We start from the raw sequence: 21752 nt of genomic DNA on the forward strand, positions 1-21752 counted from the left end.
ACCGGCAGGGAAGTAGCCGAATGCGCGGGTCGGGCAGCCACTTGATGGCTCTGACCTGCGATGGCTGGATGGTGTGCACAGGAGGTCAGACGGGGGCACCTTCGGAAGATGAGCGCTAGGACCTCCAGTGGATGGGATGCAGGGGGTGGGAGAGTCAAAGGAGAGCCCGTGCAGGGTGGACTTGGCTCGGGGAAGGGACAAGGAGCAGGTGAGGTCAGGGCCCAGGCCGGCTGGGAGAAACCGAGTGGACCTTGCTGACAGCTGGGTGGCCCGGCCTGGCTGTGCTCATCCTTACCCTCCACGTGCAGGCGCACGCGTGGCGGAGAACCGTGGCTTCCACAGTTGGACGTGTCCCCACACTGTGAGCTGGCTCCCACTGCCCTCCTGTGGGAAGCCCTAGAACCCCTCCCTGGAGGCCAACGACCGACCAGCCCCTCAGGCTGGCGACAGAGCAGTGTCTGCAGAGGTAAGAGCGCGGGGCTGGCTAGCACTACTGGAAGATCCCCAGCCACAGATCTGGGGGGCCTGAAAGCCGCCGGGGAGGCACAAAGACCGCTGCCCAGGCACATGGCTGTGAAGGGCTGAAGCCAAAGGCCAAGGAAGCATTTTCAGAGCTCACTGACTTTTCAACAGAAGCAATAGAAACCAGTACACAGTGAGAGGAATGCTTCAAAGTCCTGGAAACACACAACAGGGGAGCTAGAATTCTGAACCCAGCAAGAAGTTTACTTCAAAAGAAAAGGTCAGATAAAGACTTTGTGGAGAAATGGACTCTGGAGACACTGGTCGCCACTGGCCCTCACCTGAGGAGATGGTAACTGGGGCCCCCGAAGCAGAATGACCCCCACAGCCCAGAGCTTCAGGAACAGTGTGTTGTATATAAACCTAATGAAGAGTGCTTTCTAAAACCAGAACAGAATGTCTTCTGGGACTTAAATACCCCCAGGGAATTGAAAGGCATGACAATAGCACAGAAGTTGTGAGCAGAATAATTGCAGTGTGATTGGCTGGCCCACAACCAGACCCTGGGCCTCATCCCAGGACCTCTGAGTGTGACCTTTCATGGTGAAGGGATTTGCAGGTGAGATTAAGTGAAGGATCTTGAGATGGGGAGATAATCCTGGATGATCCCAACGGGGCCTGTATCTCATCGCTGCGTCCTTGTAGGGGGAGGCAGAGGGAGACTTGACAGGGGAGTGGCTGCATAAAGACCTCGGAAGAGAGGTGTACTGTGTACTCAGGCTTTGTTCAGACCAGGTACAGTAAGACACACACACAGGGAGATGATTGCAATGAAGGAAGAAGTTCATATTCACGGATACGAGGAGACAGAAGGCTGGGCACTTGGGCCATGGCCACACAGGAACACCAGGAGTGGGGAGAGATCAGCAGAGAGCCTCATGGGAAGTTTGCATTACACAGAGGCTGAACACATCTCCCCTGTGTTCAGGGAAGGACAGAGAAATCTTTTCAGGTTGGTGTAAGTGAGAGTTGGGCAAAGGGCCCTTAATTAGGGGAGCTTAAGGCCTGGGGCAAGATGAACACTCATCTTGGGGTCCATTCATTGATGAGGAATTGTTTAACAGGATCATTATGTCCCTCAGTGAAACGGGTTCTGTGGAACCTCTCAGAAACGTGGTGGTTTCAAGTGACGTGTGTCTTGGTTATGGTGTTGGTAATGTTTCTAACTCCAAAAGGTAAGGATGTCTTGGTCACGACTCGTATTGTGGCCTTCATGTATCTGGACGCATGTGTGATTTCAAGTTACATTTTTGACATTTGTGAGTCAAGAGCGTCCCAGTGTTCTCTACTCTGAAGGAGACAGTTCTTACGCAGTGGTCTGACAGTGTGTCATCAGTGTGAAGATGGGCCATTGTTGCCCAGAGCACCCACTGCTCAGGCCCCTGTATGAAGTTGGCTAAAGTGCTGGCCATGGGTCCTGTCCATGTTCAGGGATGTCCTGGCAGTAGGACTCCAGTGGGGTTGGTCACACATGGTGGCTGGTGGTGATGTTTACATGGCCTGCCTGCTCCTGAGCCTCCAAGTCCAAAGGGGCTCCCAGGCAGCCAGCAGCCTGGGGAGGAATGTGTTGCCAGTGGGACCCAATAGGACTCAAAGCTGTTGGACTTCTGTGTCCTAATGAGTGTGTCCCAGGAATCCCCTTGGAGGAGAGCACCATGTTGGAGAGAGGTGGCTGTGTCAGGATCTTGTATGGGGGTTGGTGCTGTGGTGCAGCTCTGGGCAGCCGGGAGAGCTGCACTGTGTCCCCTCAGGTGTGGAAGTAGCCGCTGCAGATAGGCTGTCGAAACAAGCCAGAATCGGACATTTCAGCCCATCAGTACGAGCAAATGTTTACTGGTTGGGTGGGTACAATCCGAATGGTGTTGGGTACTAGGTGTGCAGCCCCTGATGGGCGGGACCACATCATGGAGGGGGCGGGGGAGGGGTTCTTGTAATCCACCACTAGTTGCTCCTAATTTTTCCAAGTGAAAGAACACACAAGATCAGGCCTGTATCTTCTCTCCTCTTTTTCTTTTTTTTATTTTTCTTTCTGGTTTAGGGTTTTCACTCCTGCCTCTGGCTGATAGGAGGAAACTAGGAGGGAAGGGCCTGCAGGAGCCTCCCTGAGATGGCTCCAACCCAGCAGCATCCCTTCCCCTTGTTTCTTCTCTTAGGGCAAGATCTTCTTTTTTTCCCTCTTAAACAAAATCAGGACTGTATCTTCTCCCCTCTTTTTTTTTTTTTTTTCCCCTCCCCTGCCTGTATTTGCTTATTTTCTTCCTTCCTGATGCCCTGGCATGTGGAACAGTGGTCCCGGAGAGAGTGCTCCTCCAAGGGCTACACAGTTCCTAGAGAGAGCCCACACCCCCAAGCCACCCTTCATTTCTCTCACATGCCAAGCCAACACCCCCTTGCCCCAGATCATGCCAAGGCCAGATACTGGACAACTAGGGACGGCCACTATAGCCCAGGCCGGCCAAAATTATTCAAACTGCCCGATCCTAAACTTACTCCTTGTGCCTGCTGCTCACCCTTTCCTTCCTATGAAAACCCCAATAAAGGCTCTGGGCTACATTCCCTTTGCTCCCCTTCTGCCTTCTGACTCCAACTGGTGCTTCCCCCTGTGCCCCTGCGTGGTATGGGGTACCTGATTCTCTTGAGAAATGTAAGTAATAAATTATTCTTCCAAAGGCAGGTGTTTGCATTTCTGTCACCTTAGCCTATCTGATTAAAACAAATCCCAGGAATGGGGGGCCTGGGTGGCTCAGTTGGTGAAGCGTCTACCTTGGCCTCAGGTCATGAACTCCGGGTCCTGGAACTGAACCCCGTGTCAGGGTCCCTGCTCGGTGGGGAGTCTGCTTCTCCCTCTGCCCCAGCTCATGCTCACTCCCTCAAATAAACAAAATCTTTTTTTTTATAAGATTTTATGTATTTATTTGACACAGAGAGAGAGATCACAAGCAGGCAGAGAGGCAGGCAGAGAGAGAGGAAGGGAAACAGGCTCCCTGTTGAGCAGAGAGCCTGATGTGGGGCTCGATCCCAGGACCCTGAGACCATGACCTGAGCCGAAGGCAGAGGCTTAACCCACTGAGCCACCCAGGCACCCCCAAATAAGCAAAATCTTTTTTTTTTTTTTAAATCCTGGGTACACAGTTTAGAGTAAAGATGCTGTGCTTTGATGGTGGAAGAAGGGGTCATGAGCACCGGACTGCAAAGAACACAGCTCCAGAAGGTAGAGAAAGCCAGCAGGAGGCCTCTAAAGGGAGCGTGTCTTCCCCGCACCTTGAGCACATGGAAGGCCTTCTGCTCTTGGATCAGGGCTGTTGAGCCCAGTGGAGAGGACCCTGTGGCCCTGGCCAAAGATGGACACGGATTCCCACGGGGCCTTAGTCATATGATCAGATGGCTTTGTCAACTTTGCTAAAGGAAGATGCTAGGACCACAGCAGTTCCCACACTGCCTCGGGCTCCCTCTGTCACACTTCCCCTCTTCTGGGTGGTTCTGGGGAGGTGGGGAAGCCTTTTCTGGATCTGCCCAAGGGGAAGCTGAGTGGTGGAAACATCGGCTTGGGTTTACTGGACTGTATGCACATTGTTCCTGGTCACTTCTTTGCGAACTTAATGCCAGACACCCTGGCACAGAGGACAGCTTCCAGGAACAGCCGTGGCAACTAATCAAAAGGAGTGAATCACATGAACTTTTGGAAGAGGATTAAACATTCTGCCAATTTAACAGGAAATGCTGACATCAGCAAGATAATGGAGAACCCTGAGAGCCAATGTGACAAGGACATGACGTAAGAAGGTTCATGAGATGGGTAAGGGCATTTGAGATTAGTCACAGCACGAGAAAATGAAGTGCCCCAGACTTTCCAGCTTATAAACGAAACGAATTTGTCAAAGTTCTCTCCAAATCTGACAGCAGTCTTAGCTAGATAGGAGTTATGAGTAATGAGTGCCCAAGCGAGGACTTTGGTGACCTAGCAGCCATGAAGGTTTGAAGCCATGAAAGGTTGTTTTCAATCAACCTTGTTAGAGACGCTAAGTTCTTCTCTTTTCTCCCTGGAAAATAATATTGAAAAATTGTTATAAGAAGAGACAATAAGGGGCATTGGGTGGCTCAGTGGGTTAAAGCCTCTGCCTTCAGCTCGGGTCATGGTCTCAGGATCCTGGGATCGAGCCCCACATCAGGCTCTCTGCTCATCAGGGAGTCTGCTTCCTCCTCTCTCTCTGCCTGTTTCTCTGCCTACTTGTGATCTCCGTCTGTCAAATAAATAAATAAAATCTTAAAAAAAAAAAGAAGAGACAATAAAAACATGTAGATGAAAAATTTATTCTAGTGGTGTACCGTGCAGCTATGAATAAAAATTATGGTATTTTCTGGATTTTGTGATGTTTCTGGTATTGGTCAGTTTTTAAGAATATTATGATTTCCTTTCTCCTTTTGAATACATTTGTATCTAATTCTATGATGACTTGCATTCTTTCTTAAAGAGAGAGGCTGTGGGTTGCCAAGATGGGATGCTGCGTCACCCACACTGCCAAGATAGGCCTGGCGACTTCGGGAGATGGAACTGTGAACCCAGCAGCATCTCTGTGGCCTCAGGGCCTACAGGCTCTTGAACAGGACGCAAAGGCCCTCCCTAACAAGGAAAGGCTGATCAGTTGGATGAGATGAAGGCTTAAGAAGGCCTGTTCACGCAGAGCCACAGGAGAGTGACAGGACTGTCCTGGTGTGGAGGAGGCGGTGCTGACCCAGGAAACTTCAGTATTCACGGATCTTGGAATCGTGAATTCATCTGCTCGCTAAATCCTTTGTAAGCCCACAGTGTCCATGGTCATTCGGGGATGTGGCCAGAGCAGTGAGGATAGAGCGGGACCCGATGTCCCCGGCGGAGACAGGAGGAGGCAGCACCCTACCTTCTCGGTTCGGCTCGTCCTGGAAACCAGTGTCCTGTCTGTTGTCTGTTTAGTACCCCATGTCCCGCATTTTCGTGCTTTTGGCAGTGACTCCGTGGCTGAAAATGCGCCCCCCAACCCCCACGTGGTGCTGGAGTCCTACCCAGGGCTCTACATGCCAGAGGCTGCGATGGGCCCACGGAGGAAACCGTGGGTGGAGCGGGTTTTGTTCAGGCTTGAGACGTGGCAATGCTGGCCACTGGTTCCTTGATGAACCAACAGCAGAGTCAGTAAGGGGACTTCAGACAGAAGCCACATGACACACAGTTCTGTTGTGACCAGTGGCTTCCAGGAAGCTGACCCTGTCTTCCCCCCCCCAGGAGCCCAGGCTGTGTGTTCATGGCTCCAGAGTGCAGCAGCCGTGGACAGCAAGAATGGACTGTTGTTGACAAAACAATCATCTCTAGAGCTTGAAAACTACAAATCAATAAAGACAAGATGCTCACTAGAAAAATGATGGAGTCACAAACAAATGGGGCCTTACAAGCTGAGCTGCGGGTGGCAGGTGGATCTGCGATAAGGGTTTGGTGACTGCCTTGCCCCCAAGGGACAGAAGTGGAAACCACACCACAGCCTCCCAGAAAGGCTGCAACTCTGAGACCATTAGTTGTCACACGAGTGCACGGAGAGAAATTTCCTACATTGCCAGTGGACATACACATTTTTATTTTTGTGTGTGGGTCTATTTTTCTTTAAGATTATCTTCTAGAGGTGGTCACAGCATGTCCTATGGCCCAGCAAGTTTTCTCCAGTGGACGTGTGCACACACGGACCAGAGCTCCTGGAAGCGTGTTTCCTAACAACCGAAGTCTGGCTCCAACACACAAGCATGTCCACAGCAGAGAGAAGCCGTGGTGCAGCTGCTAATGTGCACTGAGCGTACTCCAGGAGCAAAGGGACCCACCCACGGCACTCAGAGCAGAGCACGGGCGTCAGAGGCCCCCAGCGAACAATGCCCAGCTGGCCGGTTTCCGTGTGAGTCTGCCAGGCTCCCTGTAACCGAGTACCATGAGCCAAGGGACTTGGACAACAGGAGAGTATTCTGTCACTGATTCATGTATTGAAACTCTACCCCTGTGGATGGCGTTTGGAGGTGGGGCCTTTGGGGGTCAAGAGCACGGGATGGGGTTAGTGCCCTTGTGAAAAGGGACACCAGATAGCTTGTTCTCTCTGTCTCTCTGCTGCCGTGTGAGGAGTCAAGTGAGAAGGCCCATCTGCAAATGAAAATGAGTCCCCCACCAGAACATGACTGAGAGCCACCCTGACCTCAGACTTGCGGCCTCCAGAACTTTGAGAAGTATACATTGTTCAAGGCCCACAGCCTGTGGCTGGCTTGTGTTGTGTTGGGGCGCCTGAGCTTACTGAGACTTCAAGGGGAGAGAAGGGGAGGGGCACGGCCTGTAGACCCAAAGCTTTCTGTGGGAGCATGGGCATGAAGTGGGCCACCCAGATCCTCGAGCAGCGCCATGCTCCAGGCATAGATGTTTTCAGCCGTCAGCTAGAAGCTGCTAGCTATTCTGGTAGGGGTCCCGAGAAGTTCGTGGAAGGTTTGACAGCAGTGTGTCTGCCATTTCTGTTGGCACACTGCATCAGAGAGCAGAGTTAGGTTTCTGCAGAAATGGACATGCGGTAACCCTTCTCCAAGTGTTTCCCCTGCTCCCCACTTTCTCACACATGGAGAGATATGTCCTTGGTTCTGTTTCCTAAGAAGTCAGCTATAGTTTGTATGGTGCCAAGTGGTCTTCCATAGAAACCTGCCCCTTCTCAGGCACCATGGCTAGATTATAACCCTCCCAGGGCCAGCAGGCACATTGGTCCTGGGGCCTGGTCCTCACCTGTGACTTGTGGCCTGGCTGAGGGCAGGTTCAGGTAGCTGGGTGGGTTGAAGCCAGAATGAGGGTGCTGAGAAGACAAGGAGAAAGGAGTGGCCCCAGGGCCTTTGCACTCTCTCTGTTTCCCCATGCTTGGATGTTTTCCTGCTGCCCACAGCCCAGCTCCTCCTGGACACTCAGGCCTGGCTCCCTCCATCCATGCCTGGTACTAAGACATTAAGTGGCTTGCTTCTTTATTTTTCAGTTTGTTATCTGTCAACCCCAGAACTCAGTTCCAGGAGGGCAGACATGCCAGCCAAATCAATGCTCTGGGTGCGCAGTGAGTGGTTTCCAGACAGTGAAGAACCGTCCTGGGAATGAGGGTGAGAGTCCTTCCGCCTTCTCAGGACCCTGTCTCCCGCAGAGACAGCTTGTCTCTCTCCCTCTGCTGTCCACACCTGGAATCCCCCTCAGCAAAATAAGGCACTGCAACTGTCTCTCACTCCACAGGCCCTCCCAGCAGGCCCAACACACTTCCAGGGCATTGCCTTCCTGGCCTTTTGGTCATCGCCCCCCACCCCTACTCTGGACATTATTCTCCCCTGGTTGCATTCCCCCACCCGGTTTTTCTCCTCTGGGACCCTGGGACTCTAACCTTTCCACCCCTACAGGAGCCAACCTCTCCCTGCAGCCCTGCTTGTCCCTTCTGGGTCCCCCAAGAACACCCTTGGCCCATGATGCCCATTTTGGCCACATGCACGGCAATTTGCGCTCAGCCCACAGAAGGAGGGACCCTGGAGTGATTTCTGGCAGGCAACAGGGTCAGGGTGACCTTTGTGGGCACGTCCCCCACACGTCCCCAGCACCGCCTGGACAAAACAAAGCTGTGTGAGCTGTGGTTGTCCCTTCCTGAAGCCAGACATCTCTGCAGGGCTGGCTGGCAGAACTCACTGCCTTCCCCAGGAGTGGGTGGTGGTGGGTTTTCCTAGCGGGGGGATGGGAGGACGGTGTCGAGGAGGTGGGGAACGACGTTGGACCGGCCAGGCCCTGATGGGAACACTAGGCCATGACCTGGAGGGAGGGATGCTGGCCCCTCCAGCTTCCCAAGAGAGAGCTGATGGGAGGGAGCACCATCAGTTAACAGGCGGGGCAGCAACGTTGGCGTGGGGAGGGGGAAATGCAGGTCCTGGCTACTGCTGAGCAAGACCCTCATGACGTCCCCATCTGTGGTGAGGACAGGGGCCGGGCCTGAGGGTACTCGGGGTAAGGCAGGGCCCACGCTTGCGAAAACACAGTGCACCCGGCTGTCACACACGACTGGTTGGGGCATGCAGGGGAGGCGGGCCTTGGTTCCCGACGCCACCCTCGGGCCCCTGGGATGTGCCTGGCGTTCGCAGGACCTCCCAATGCAACCGCGAACCACCCGCGGGATCCAGTGTCGCGTGGGAGGTGTCTGTCTGCGCAGGCGCAGGTCTGGGCGCCGCAGGTGCAAACGCCCGGTGCCAGAGTCGTCGGGAGGCTGCGTGCGGGGAACCCGGTCCCGATTCCGGGCGAAGCCAGTCGGCCGAAGGCCAGGCCCATCCCCCTGCCCTCCAGGCCTCCCCAAGCTGTCCCTCACTAGGCCGTGGCTCAGACCCCGGGTCCGCAGGCCCGCCCGCAGGTTTTCCACCTCCGGTAGGTCCCACCCCAGGCCCCGCCCCGTCGCCCCAGGCCCCGCCCCGTCGCCCCAGGCCCCGCCCCGCCACCCCAGGCCCCGCCCCAGAAGGCCCACCGCCCCAGCCCGGGCCCCGCCCCCCAGCTCCGTGGCCCCCGCCCCTGAGCATGCGCCTGCGCAGTGGCGGCGGGCGCAGTCGGAAGCCCGGCGCAGACGGCGGGGTCGGCGGGGAGGCGGCACCACCTTTCACCCGCGGCGCGGACCCGGCTCTCGCCAGCCGCCGGGGTCGGGCCGCCCGGGCAGGGATGGCAGCGGCAGCCGAGCCCCGGGCCCGTGCCTGGCTCGGCGGTAGCTCGCCGCGCCCGGGCAGCCCGGCCTCCAGCCCCGAGCTAGGCGGCAGAGGCCGTGCGCTCCCGGGACCAGGGCCGGGGCCGGGGTCGGGGTCTGGCCCGGAGCGGGCGGGCGCCAGGACCCCAGGCCCCGCCGCGTCTGGCCACAGCTTCCGGAAGGTGACGCTCACTAAGCCTACCTTCTGCCACCTCTGCTCCGACTTCATCTGGGGGTTGGCCGGCTTCCTCTGCGACGGTGAGCGCCTGCGACCCCATCACAGACCCCAGCCCCTGGCCCAGAATGGGCTCCTCCCCTCTGACCTCTGCATTCCCAGCAGTGGACTCCTCAGGACAGAGCCGCTTGCCCCCCCCCCCCCCACGCCGGGGCAGGAGTGTGCTGGCCTCAGACCCTCTCCGGGGAGGCGATAAGCGCTGGCTCTTTCAGGGGGTTGGGGGCACCAGGTGTCTTCACCCAGGACTGTGGGCCTCAGGAAAAAACTGCTCCCTGGGCTCCTTCAGTGGGCTTGGGATTCAGTGAGGGAAGAGTACTGTGGGCATTGTGGAGCAGGTGTAGTGACTGGGGGATGAGTTCAGGGTCCCCTAAGCAGGTGGGACTCCTCACTTACTCTAGGCTCCTCACTCCCCGTAGCTGGGGCAGCAAGGAGGCAGCACTGTGGTCAGGCAGGGCTGGTCGGGGTCGCTGGTAGGATCCTGTGCCCTGGTGCTGGGCCTTTTCTTGCCCTGCGTGCACACTGCTACCCACAAGGGCCAAGTGCGGCGTGCCCCAACAGGGCTGGCACCTAGCTGCCAAGCTGGCTGCCAGGGCCAGGAGGCCCTCACTCCGCTGGCTCATTGGACAGCGAGGGCACAAGCTTCACAGGTCTGCTTTCTTGTAGTCCTGCTTCCTCTGTCAGGACAGGTGGGTAGGCCCTGAGGACCACAGCTGCCCGGGCATGTGGGGACCCTTTGCTCCACTGATGGAGACAGGCTTTTGGCTCTGGGGACAGAGGGACCACTTAGACCAAAGTTTACAGAGAAGGCTTAACCAGGTCTGGATGGAGGAGGCTGGTCTCTCAGGCGGGATGCCTTCTGCCCAAGAAAATGGCATGGTTGAGCTGACTCCCTAGTACAGCACCAGGTGGTCTGGCCAGCTGGCATGGGGCAAGTCACCCCTAGATCTTCAGAAACACTGCACTGTCTTATCTTGTCCCATGCCAACTGGCTCACCTGAGGGAGGAGCAGTGCTTGTTCAGGCTGAGTCAGCTTTAGGTCTGAGGCTAGACGCAGGACCTCTGCACAGGTGAGAGGTGAGAGATGGTAAGTGCAGGGCTCCAGGTCTGAGGTTGAACCCAGGACCTCTGCACAGGTGGGGGTGGTGAAGGCAGGGCTCCAAGTCTAAGGCTAGACTCCAGGTCCTCCTCAGTGCTATGACCTCCTGCAGGTGGGGCTCTGGGTCTAAAGGGCAAAGCAGCTCATGGAAAGGGGCTGGGCTTGGGGGATGACGTGGAGGCCATCCCTGGGCAGCTGTGTGGACGTGCTCCCCACCTCTGGAGAAGGGGCTCATAATCTTGGCCGGCAGAGGGGCCTGGCAAGGGTGTGGGAGGAAGAACCTTCTTCCCTGCCAGGGAGTACCCAGGATGTGGGATGTGGGGTGATCAGGCACTATCTCCGTGGGCCAGAGGAGCTGGGCGCCACCTGCCTGCAGCTGCTGCCTTCCGGGACAGAGCTAGTCTGGGTGCCTTGGAGGGGAAGCTAGCCAAAGTGCTCACCCTTCCTCTGTGCCTCCCCACTTACTCCATCTGACCCTAGCCTACTGTAGTTTTTTCGAAAGCAAGGCCTCAGGGCTGTCCTTGCTAGCCTGTGGAGGACCTGTCTGTGTCCTCCTCCTAGGGATGGGTGTGTAGGGCTTCAGTGGGTAGGATGGAGCTGCCTCAAGGCCCCTTGCTCATACTTTTCATCAAGCGCTATGTTGGAGAGTGAGTCCTTCTGCCACCTGCCCACTTCCCAGCTTCCAGCTGCCTTGTCCAACCCATCCCACCCCAGAGGGGCCCAGCCCAGGTCCCCTGCCCCTCCCTAGGCCTCTTGCACCCCTCCCCCCAATCTTGTCTCTGGGCCTCAGTGTGGCTGGACTCTCCAGGCTTCCCTTCTTAGTGGCCTGCATCCCAGGACAGGAGGCCCTTGGAAACACAGCCTATGTTGGAGTACTCACTGCCTTTAGAACCTCTGGGCTATCTATCCCTCTGGGTGGGGGCAGGTGCGGCCATCCCTGGGCTGGCCACCCCCTACGCTGCCAGCCTCGGGAGGTCCTGGACCATCACAGACTGGCTCTGGTCTCAACAGGCACACAGCACATGGGAGGGGTGGTCAGAGGGTCTTCAGAGTTGTGGGGGAGAGGGGGAAGGATGTTCTTGGTGCTGCTGGTCTCGGGGGAGATGTCCACTTACCTGCCTGCACCTCAGAGCCAACAGATAGGAGTGGGCCCCCTTGTGCAAGGGGCAAGGGCCACTCTCAAGACCCTGGGACACTGCAGCATCCCCACTCTGGGCTCTCTGCGGATGAGAGGTGGGGTGGCACAGTGGATCAGGGTGGCCATGTGGGGGGATGCTGTGGCCATGTCCTCCCTCTGCCCCCACGATAGTGGGGATGGCAGGAGTCACTTTCCCCATCACTCACTGCTGGGTCGGAGTGGGGCGGGGGATGCAGGGATTCACCCCACGCTGACTCCCCCTCAGCTCTGGCAGAGTGGGCCCACTGTGAGAGGTGCACTGCCCCCGCAGAATGTGGGCAGCTGGCCGTGGCCCCTGGTGCTCCTGCTGGCCACGGCCTCCCTTCTGCATGCCAAAGCCTGGGGTCTCCTGATGCTTGGGTCGGACAGGGGCCAACTCATGCTGCTCTCATTCCGTAGTCTGCAACTTCATGTCCCACGAGAAGTGCCTGAAGCACGTGAAGACACCCTGTACGGGTGTGGCGCCCAGCCTGGTCCGAGTGCGTATGGTGGGAGGGGGGGGGGGGGGGGGGGGGGCTTGGGAGAGCGAGCTCTCATGGCAGGTGCTGGGCTGAGTCAGTCTGTCTGGGTGGATGGTGCAGGAGTGCTCCTATGTGCTGCCTTGGGTCTCCAGGATGCTGACCATGTCCCGAGTCCATGTGTGTGAGCCCCTCCCAGGACAGTAGCCAGGCCTCACCTCCTGCTGATTCTGATCCCTCCTCCTCTGGGGTCCCTGACATCCAGCACTCCTGCTCCTGCCTGTTGGTGGGCCTCTGCCCATGAGTGTTTCGTCCAGCTTGCCCCAGATGTATCACGGGGGCAGGGAAGAGGCCTGGAGGAAGCAGCCAGCGCCCAGGCTTCCTGGACCTGCGCAGCTGAATCAGGCCCGGGGAAGAACCAGCAGGGGGCTCCCTGCAGGAGGGGCAGCCCAGCCTGGGAGACTCGGAGGAGAGTGGGCAGTTCCAGCAGGGCCCCCAGGGGCACAGAGGGGCAGGGGAGGATTTGGGGGGGGCACCGCAGGGCTCTCTGGGCTGCAGAGGACGAGGCCTGCTGGCGCTGGCTGGGTGCTATCAGGTGGGCCCCAGGCTGAGGGGGAGCTCTGCTCCCTGCAGGTCCCTGTGGCCCACTGCTTCGGCCCGCGGGGCTTCTACAAGCGCAAGTTCTGCGCCGTGTGCCGCAAGGCCCTGGAGGCCCCCGCGCTCCGCTGTGAAGGTACTGCCCAGCCCGCCTGGCCGCCCTGCGGTCTGCGCCCTCACCAGGGTCCTGGTCTCTGCTGCCCAGGGTGCCCACACCCTGCTGTGGCCAGGCGGCTGGGCAGGAGGTGGGGTGGTGCCCTGGGCGCCCATGAGGGGGGATGTGTTTGTGGACTCAAGCTGCCCTCATGGGGAAGCAGGTGCAGGGGGCCAGAAGACGGGGAGCAATGGGTAGCCGGCTCCTGTCCCCTGAGGGGAGGGGCCCCTGCTGTGCGCTCGAGGAAGGGTCCAGGAAGTGTGGCTGGGATGTGCAGGGAACCGGCCTTGGCAGCGCTGCCCAAGAGAAGGGGGCAGGGCTGTGGGGAGAGGCAAGAGGCCCTTAACCCTGCCCGCCCCCCAGTGTGTGAGCTGCACGTTCACCCCGACTGTGTGCCCTTCGCCTGCAGCGACTGCCGCCAGTGCCACTGGGATGGGCACCGGGACCACGTGAGTGCACAGGGCCAGAGGCCTGAGCCTTGGGGGGGGGGGGGGGGGGGGGAGAGTTGGTGTTGCTGGGGGCTGGCTGAGCCAGGACGGGCCCCCTCCACAGGACACGCACCACCACCACTGGCGGGAGGGGAACCTGCCCTCTGGTGCGCGCTGTGAGGTTTGCAGGAAGACATGCGGCTCCTCGGATGTGCTGGCGGGCCTGCGCTGCGAGTGGTGCGGCGTGCAGGTGGGGCTTTGTGCTTTGCCAGCAGGTGGGGGGTGTGTGCAGGTGGGGCTTTGTGGGGGAGGGGGTGCGGCATGCAAGTGGGGCTTTGTGAGGTGGGGGTGTCCTGAGGGGCGGAATGGGATGGTGGAGTTCCTGGTGGTCAGGGAGGGGATGGGCAGTTCCTGGGGGTGGGGTGTCATAGTCCTGGGGGGTGGGGCAGAGTGGATATATTATCCCTTTGGAAAGTAGGTTGGAGGTCCCGAGAGCAGGTGCGGTGCGTCCTTCCGTGCTCACCCATCTGCATCACAGTGTGTCGGGGCTGGGGATGGTCCCCACTGTAGAGTCAGGGATCCTTCTGGTCTGAGGGTAGTGCCACCCGCCTGTGCGCCCCGCCGTGGCCTGGTCAGGGGCCATCAGCCCAGCGTGGGCCCCTGCAGAGTGGATGACAGCCGGCCCATGCTCCCATCTGCAGGCCCACTCAGTCTGCTCCGAGGCGCTTGCCCCGGAGTGCACGTTGGGGCGCTTGCGCACCATGGTCCTCCCGCCGGCGTGCGTGCGCCTGCTGTCCCGAAACTTCAGTAAGATGCACTGTTTCCGCATCTCTGAGAGCACGGCCCCAGAGCAAGGTGAGTGAGGGGCTGTGCTGGGGCTGGGTGTGTGGGCTGGGGGTTGGCCTGGGTAGGAGGTCAGCTGTGCCCCTCCAGCAGGTGAGGGGGACGATGGTGCGGACGGAAGCGCCCCCGCTGGGCTGGGCAGAGAGGTGCTGGCCCCGGAGTCCAGTGAGTGCCTCCTAAGCTATTGTGGCCCGCCACCTGGTCCCCTCATCCCTCACCCTGTCCCCCGTCCTGTCCCGAGCCCAGACCCCACTCCATGGACCCACATTCACTTCTCTCCGGCCCAGGCAAACAGACCCTGAAGATCTTTGATGGCAACGATGCTCTGCAGAGAAACCACTTTCGTGTTATCTCTGTCCCCCGCCAGGCCAGGAGTCAGGAGATGCTGGTAAGAGGGAGCCCCTGCAGGGCGCCTTCCTGGGGAGCTTTGTGGCTGGTGTCTACATCTGCCCCCCTCCGCCCCACTGCAGGAGGCAGCACTTCGGGCTTACTATGTCATGGAGGACCCTTGCGACTTCGAGCTGCAGGCCCTCCCCCCATCTGTCCCCACCGTGGACATGGGGACCCGGGGCAGGACCCGGGCTGGAGGGAGTGCAGAGGAGGAGGGCAGCAGAGGCCCGGGATCCCGAGAGGCCGCCCCCGAGGCCTGGATCCTCCGTGCTCTGCCCCACACACAGGAAGACCTAAAGATCTACCCTGCCTGGCTCAAGTGAGACCCAGGCCCCAGGCCCCAGGCCCAGGGTCTGCCAGTGGGAGCTGGGGGGGCGGGGTGGGGGAATGTTACCTGAGCTCCTGAGATTGTTCCCTGCAGGGTGGGTGTGGCCTACGTGTCCATCCGTGTGACCCCACGGAGCACAGCCCGGACCGTGGTGCTGGAGGCTCTCCTGCTGCTCGGCCGTCAGGTGTGTATGCCACTGTGGTCCTGGCTGGCCTGGTGGAAGACCTGGAGGAGCTGGAGCTCCAGGCCTGACGCTGTGACCTCTGACCCCCACAGGCTGAGGGTCCTGAGAGCTTCCAGCTGGAGGAGGTGCTCATGGGCAGCAGGCAAGGTGAGCGGTAGCCTGCGGTCGAGGGTCCCTGATCTGCCCCTGGGTGCCCTGAGGTCTTCGGGGCAGCTGCTTGCGATGTGGGAGTGGCACCTGGTGCCCACGGGCCTTGCCTGTCATTCTTGCAGTCCAGCGGACGGTGCTGGAGGATGAGGAGCCCTTGCTCGCCCGGCTTCATGACATCCGGCAGGTCATTTGGTGTGAATGCTGGTCCCCACAGAGTCACCAGCCTTTGGCCATGGCTGCTGCCTCCCAGCGAGGGAGCCTGTCCCCAGGACCCTACGTGCCAGTGCCAGCCCTCCTGGGCCTGGCGGGTCTGTCTGCTTGCTCATGTCACTGTTCTCTCGAAGGTGGCATTTTGAACCCCACACCCCACTCCCTGGGGCTCCCTGAGGAGAGTTGAGGGGCTTGTCCCGAGGGAGGAAGTATGTGTTTCCTTTTCTGTCTCGTCTCAGTGTGGTTCAGCCTGGGAAGTCTTTCTAGATGGAGGGTGGAGGGGCCGGGAACCGTGGTGCCCTCCCTGAGTGCTCTGCTCCGGGTCCTACCTCCCCACAGACGTCCCTGCGACAGATGACCCAGACGCGGTTCTATGTGGCTGAGAGCAGAGCTGTGGCCCCCCGTGTCTCCCTGTATGTTGCTGGCCTGCCTTTCGGGCTGTCTGCCCAGGAGTATGGCAGCCTGCTGGATGAGGCTGTGGCCACCAAAGGTGTGACTGCCTGGACTGACCGGGGAGCAGGGGGAGGAGGGGACGGGTTCTGAGAGCAGAATGTGGGGGCTGGTTCTCCTCCTCCCCCGCCATACGGTATCTGAGCCTTTGCCAGGCTGGTTCCCACTCGTTGGGTCTCTTTTCTCACCTCCAGGGCCCACAGTGCTCACCTCCTTCAGGGGGCTTCTGAGACCCCAGAGGTCCAGCCTCTGCCTTTTGCTCTGAGTTGGGGAGGGACATGCTGGGGGAGCTGCCCCTCCTGGGTTGTGGGAACCACCTGCAAACAGGAGCAGCAGGGTTGGCCTCCAAGGCTGGGCAGGGCCTGGGGACCGAGCACCTCCCCTGACCGCAGCCTATCTTCGCAGCTGGCCTGGTGTCCGTAAGCCACGTCTACTCCTCCCAAGGTGAGCCACTGCTGTAGGGCGTGGTCAGATTGGGCTCTGGAGTTAGGTGGAAAGGCTTGCCCTTCTTACCTCCGTATTCAGTGTTTCCATTTTGTTTAGGACCTGACCTTTTTCTGGGGGAACCCTGTGGGAGGGACCCATTTGTGGTTTTTTCCCCTGGCTCCCAGCTATCATGCTTTTGCTAAAATGTGATTGAGTTGCAGAGGACTTTTCTCAAAAACCTGTTCTGCCCTTGGGTTTGCATCTTTCTTTTCTTGGGAGACTGCAAATCTGCCCAGAAGCGGGAGGCCCAAATGCCTTCTGGGGCTCCCCAGCAATCACTATCCTCCATTCTTGTGGGGGTGTTCCTCCCAAGCCCTGGGGTGAGGGTGTGCTCTGCCACGCTGCCCTCTTTTGTCCATCTCTGTGTCCTGTCTCTGAGCTTGGGCACCCTCAAAGGCTCCACGGGGCTGGTGGTCCTGCATCACATGGCTGCCATTGGATGGCCAGACCCAGGGTCCCTTCTGGCAGCAGGATGAGGGAGGCCACAGTCTGAGCTCACAGTCCCCATGCTGCAGGTGCCGTGGTGCTGGACGTGGCCTGCTTCGCGGAGGCCGAGCGGCTCTACATGCTGGTCAGGGACACAGCTGTGCACGGCCGGCCGCTCACCGCCCTGGTGCTCCCAGACGTGCTGGTGAGTGGGTGCCATCAGGGACACTGGTTTGTCTAACACACGGCTCATAGCCTGGGAGGATTCTGAGATCTGGGGGCAACAGGCCTGTACCATGGCTGACGGGCGGAGGACTGCAAGCTGCAGTTCCCATCCTGCCATGGCTGCCTCCTAGGGGCTGTGTGTATGCACACATCCTGGGAGGCCCTTGCCTTTTCGAGGGTCACTGGGACCCCTGCTTGGGAGGCCTGGGCCACCTCTGGCCCGGAGGTGGGGCTCCCTGCCTTTGGACCACATCTGGAAGAGTGAAGTGGGATAAGCCCAGACCCGGGGTGGACACTATGTGAGTTGGGGCAGGGTGAGGGGCTGGAGCCCCAGGTCTTGCCCTACGCTCTGTGCCTTTGCCAGCAGCCTCTGGTCCTCACCTCTGCTGGCCCCCAAGGTTTCCCCTGAGGTGTTGGTGGCTGCTTCAGCCCTGACCCCAGAGCCCTGTCTGGGTGCAGCAGAATTAAGAGTAGGTGAGGTCACTATTGGGGACTGGGGGGTAGGTGAGGTCACTGTTGGGGACTGGGGTGGCGACTCCTGGGCCTTGCTGCCCCCTCCCACCTGAGCCAGGCATCACCGTGCTGTTCCAATGAGGATGCAGCCCCTGCAGGTTGGGGTCCCTGATAGACAGAGCCTGGTGGGTGGTGCCGATGTGTACTTTCTCCTGGTAGCTCCCTGCTGTGGGGTGAGCGGGTGTGGGAGGACTGCAGGCAGCTCTGCCCCACGAGTCACATATCACCCTGAGTGTGTCCTTGGCTTTGAGGTGTTGCTGAGTCATGCCTGTTACCCAGCATCTCCCACCAATGGATGCTGGTACCCCACACCACCCTCACCATTGCTGGGACCTCAGCCTCCCACCTGCTGTCTCTGGGCCCCACGTTTTGGGGGTTGTTCATTGGGAGATGAACTTCTGCCCATGGGAGGCAGGGGCCCCTCTGTGAGCCTGGCTGCTCCTGCTGGCTGTGCTGGGGGTGGGCAGGGTCCCGGAGAGCTGCAGGAGGGGCATGTGGACTCCCACGTGGGTGTCCAGCCTCGGCTGTGTGGATCAGGCAGTGGGCACAGTCTGGCCACAAGGGTCTTGGTGGGTGGTGGCATGGCCTGTATGCTCAGAGCTCCAGGCCGGGCAGCCTCTTCTCCTCCTGGGGCACATATGTGCCTTCCTCGGGTCGGGGACTAGCTGTAGATGGGCTCAGGTTATGTGGGCTCAGGGTTGGAGCACTTGTCATTGCCCCCATGGGGTGACCTTGAGAACCTGCACTAACCCAGCACCCCCCATCTGTCAGCACACGAAGCTGCCCCCAGACTCCTGCCCCCTCCTTGTGTTTGTGAACCCCAAGAGTGGAGGCCTCAAGGGCCGTGACCTGCTCTGTAGTTTCCGGAAGCTGCTGAACCCTCACCAGGTCTTTGAACTGACCAACGGGGGGCCTCTTCCTGGGTGAGTGTGGGGGTTCCTGCCACGCTGCTCACAGCCTCACGAGCCTTTGGAGGGGTGCTTGCACACGGCTGTGGAGAGGCCTGAGGGAACGGAACCATCCAGGCTGTTCTGCGTTGGCTTGGGTGCTCCTGTTGGCCTGCGTGCACCAAGTGCTTCCTGTTTGCCTCTTGCCAGGTTCCACGTGTTCTCTCAGGTGCCCTGCTTCCGGGTGCTGGTGTGTGGTGGGGACGGCACTGTGGGCTGGGTGCTCGCCGCCCTGGAGGAGATGCGGCACCGTCTGGCGTGCCCGGAGCCTTCCGTGGCCATCCTGCCGCTGGGCACAGGTGGGGTCGGCCAGCAGATCGGGGGACAGGCCTGGGAGGGTGGGAGGGGGGTGGGTGTAGAGAGTCCGTCTTCTCTTGTCCCTGTCCCAGGGAATGACCTCGGCCGGGTCCTCCGCTGGGGGGCGGGCTATAGTGGGGAGGACCCATTCTCCGTGCTGGTGTCAGTGGATGAGGCTGACGCCGTGCTCATGGACCGCTGGACCATTCTGCTGGACGCTCACGAGGCTGGCGCTGCAGAGGACAGCGTGGCAGACGTTGAGCCCCCCAAGGTACCAGGGTGGCACCTGTTGGGCCCCCCACCGGCAACTCTCTGCTTCTGTCCAGGGTTTCATGTGGATCCCAGCCACCACCTGGTGTAGGCACCAGGGCCGCCCCATTTATGGGGAAGCTGAGGCATGGTCAGCAGCAGCTTGCTGGGGACATCCCGGGCTGGCTGGCTCAGATGGTTGCCTCCCCGAGTGCACGTCAATCACAGGACGGAAGCAGCTGTGACAACAGCGGAGGGTTGGGTTGGAGACGAGGAGGCTGGACCCAGCTTAGGGGAGGTGGGGAGCACGTGGTGAAAACTGACCAGGGTCATGGGAGAATGTATCTTATCTCCAGATTGTGCAGATGAGTAACTACTGCGGGATAGGCATTGATGCAGAGCTGAGCCTGGACTTCCACCAGGCACGGGAGGAGGAGCCTGGCAAGTTCACAAGCAGGTGCCAGAACATCAAGGATGGGGGCTTGGGATTGCTCTAGATCACAGGGCTGCCCCCTGGTGACAGCGTACTTCCTGGGATTCACCAGCAGGACTTGGTGGATAGGGCTGGAACCTGGGGCTGTGGAGTTGTGGAGGGGGGTGTCATAGGTAGGGCAAGGGCTCCACCTTGACTGTAGGCATACACCTCCTCCGCAGGTTCCACAATAAAGGCGTGTATGTTCGGGTTGGGCTACAGAAGATCAGCCACTCCCGTGGCTTACACAAGGAGATCCGGCTGCAGGTGGAGCAGCAGGAAGTGGAGTTGCCAAGCATTGAGGGTCTCATCTTCATCAACATCCCCAGGTGCCAGTGGGTGGGGCTCCAAGGGGCTCCAAGGGCTCCTCTGGTGGGGCTTGAGGCCCTCCTCCAGCCTGTCCACTTACCTGTGCGCCCCTCCCTCGGTACAGCTGGGGCTCGGGGGCCGATCTGTGGGGCTCCGACAGTGACTCAAGGTTCGAGAAGCCACGCATGGATGACGGGCTGCTAGAGGTGGTGGGGGTGACGGGCGTCATGCATATGGTGAGTGTGGACAGCCGGGGCGGGCCCTGGCTTGGGACCGTGGCCCGCTGAGCCCCACCGGCCTTCTCTCCACTATCAGGGCCAGGTCCAGGGCGGGTTGCGCTCCGGCATCCGCATCGCCCAGGGCTCCTACTTCCGCGTCACCCTTCTCAAGGCCACGCCCGTGCAGGTGGATGGTGAGCCCTGGGTCCAGGCTCCTGGGCACATGATCATCTCAGCTGCGGGCCCCAAGGTACCACATGCAGTGAGCTGGGTGGGCCCTGAGGGCTGGCTGGGCGGTGCACCGTTACTCCCCAGTGGCCCCCTGGGTACAGGGAGGGGAGGAGCCCACAGGCTGAAACCCACCCCCTTTCTGTAAAGTGGGCTGAGACTGTGCCTGCAGTATCTTCCAGCACTTTGACCTGACCTGTTGTGGGACAGGTCCACATGCTCAGGAAAACCAAGCAGAAGCCCAGGAAGGCGGGAACCCCCAAGGATGCCCGAGCAGACGGGGTGCCCATCCCTGAAGGGGACTCCAAATAGCGGGACCCTGCAGCAGCTTGCTTGTACAGCAGCAGCGGGCGCCAGCCAGTGGTGGATGGACTTGCCTATGGCTTTGACTGGGGGCATTTCCTCCTCACCCCTATGCACCTGGAAGCTGCATGGGGTAGCAGCTGTTTCCCCCCGGCCTCCGATCCAGTGACAGGCTGGGTGTGGGGCTTTGGCTGGCCAGTTGTCCCGCCCCCTGGGATCCAGGCCACCATCCTGGGCGGAAGGCATTTCTCATGTTGCGTCCCCCCACCGTCTGTGAGCCCACCGAGCTGAGCAGCACCGAATCTTGGGCCATCCCCCCGGATGTTCCTAACAGAGTGGGCCCAGTACAGACCCCGAATGCCCCAACCACCAGGGCCTGCGGCCTACCTTCCCACTGAGGGCTGGGTGGAGACACCTGTCACTTGTCTTGGAGAAGCTGCCTTCTTTCCCGGCCCTGCCACTGTGGAGGAGCTGCTTGGGCTGCATGTGGGGGGGCGGAGGGCCCTGAGGCCAGGTGGGCTTGGCTGACATCCTGGAGATGCAGCAGGAGGGAAGCTGGGCCCTCAGGGGCTGGGGCAGAGTATGCAGAAGGGACCAAAAGCAAACCCAGAGGAAGTTTACAAAGTGTGACATTGGGGAGGAGCCAGCTTTAATCACCTGTTTGTCAACGATCAACATGCCCTTCCCAGCGCCCGTCCAGCTGACCAGGTGCCTGGGCCTCCCCTACCCTGGGTCCAGACAAGCCCCAAGATCAGTCTGGGGAGGCTCCAGGGGCCCCAAAGAAAGGCCCAGGAATCCTGTTTCTCCACTCATCCTGGCTGTTTGCTGCCAGCGCCATGTGACCGAGCTCTGCCCCACTAGCCCCATGTCCCCTGAGCTTCTGCCAAATCCGCACAAATGCACTGTAGTGGCCATTTGTGGCGGGACATCCCTATCATGTGCCTCCAGCACACACACGTGTGTCTGCCTTGACGTCCCCGGTGGCATCACTTGTGTCCGCTTTGCAGGCCTGGGCTCTCATTCTGGTCTGTAGTTGTCTGTCCTTCGTATTTGAGTGCGTCTGTGCGCCCAGAGGAGTGGTGTGGCTCGCACCCAGGCCCTCGTGTACCTTGTCACTACCTGAATGTA

The 21752-nt window shown here is 59.7% G+C and overlaps 1 protein-coding gene across 1 annotated transcript; it reads left to right on the plus strand.

Annotated features, from left to right (window-relative positions):
• The first annotated feature begins 9144 nt into the window (after positions 1-9144).
• On the plus strand, positions 9145-21233 carry DGKQ (diacylglycerol kinase theta). The gene is made up of 23 exons (XM_032856829.1): positions 9145-9509; positions 12159-12238; positions 12851-12950; positions 13332-13417; positions 13521-13646; positions 14098-14251; positions 14333-14404; positions 14527-14627; positions 14710-14948; positions 15051-15141; positions 15234-15288; positions 15414-15475; positions 15841-15991; positions 16357-16395; positions 16953-17068; positions 18373-18524; positions 18699-18847; positions 18938-19116; positions 19451-19551; positions 19749-19895; positions 20000-20111; positions 20191-20343; positions 20532-21233. Exons 1-23 carry the CDS (start codon positions 9230-9232, stop codon positions 20631-20633), a joined length of 2847 nt encoding a protein of 948 aa, XP_032712720.1. The 5' UTR covers positions 9145-9229; the 3' UTR covers positions 20634-21233.
• The last annotated feature ends 519 nt before the right edge of the window (positions 21234-21752 follow it).

The sequence above is a fragment of the Lontra canadensis genome, unplaced genomic scaffold (genome assembly GCF_010015895.1).
Source record: "Lontra canadensis isolate GAN:19392208 unplaced genomic scaffold, GSC_riverotter_1.0 scaffold1, whole genome shotgun sequence".
NCBI lineage: Eukaryota > Metazoa > Chordata > Mammalia > Carnivora > Mustelidae > Lontra > Lontra canadensis.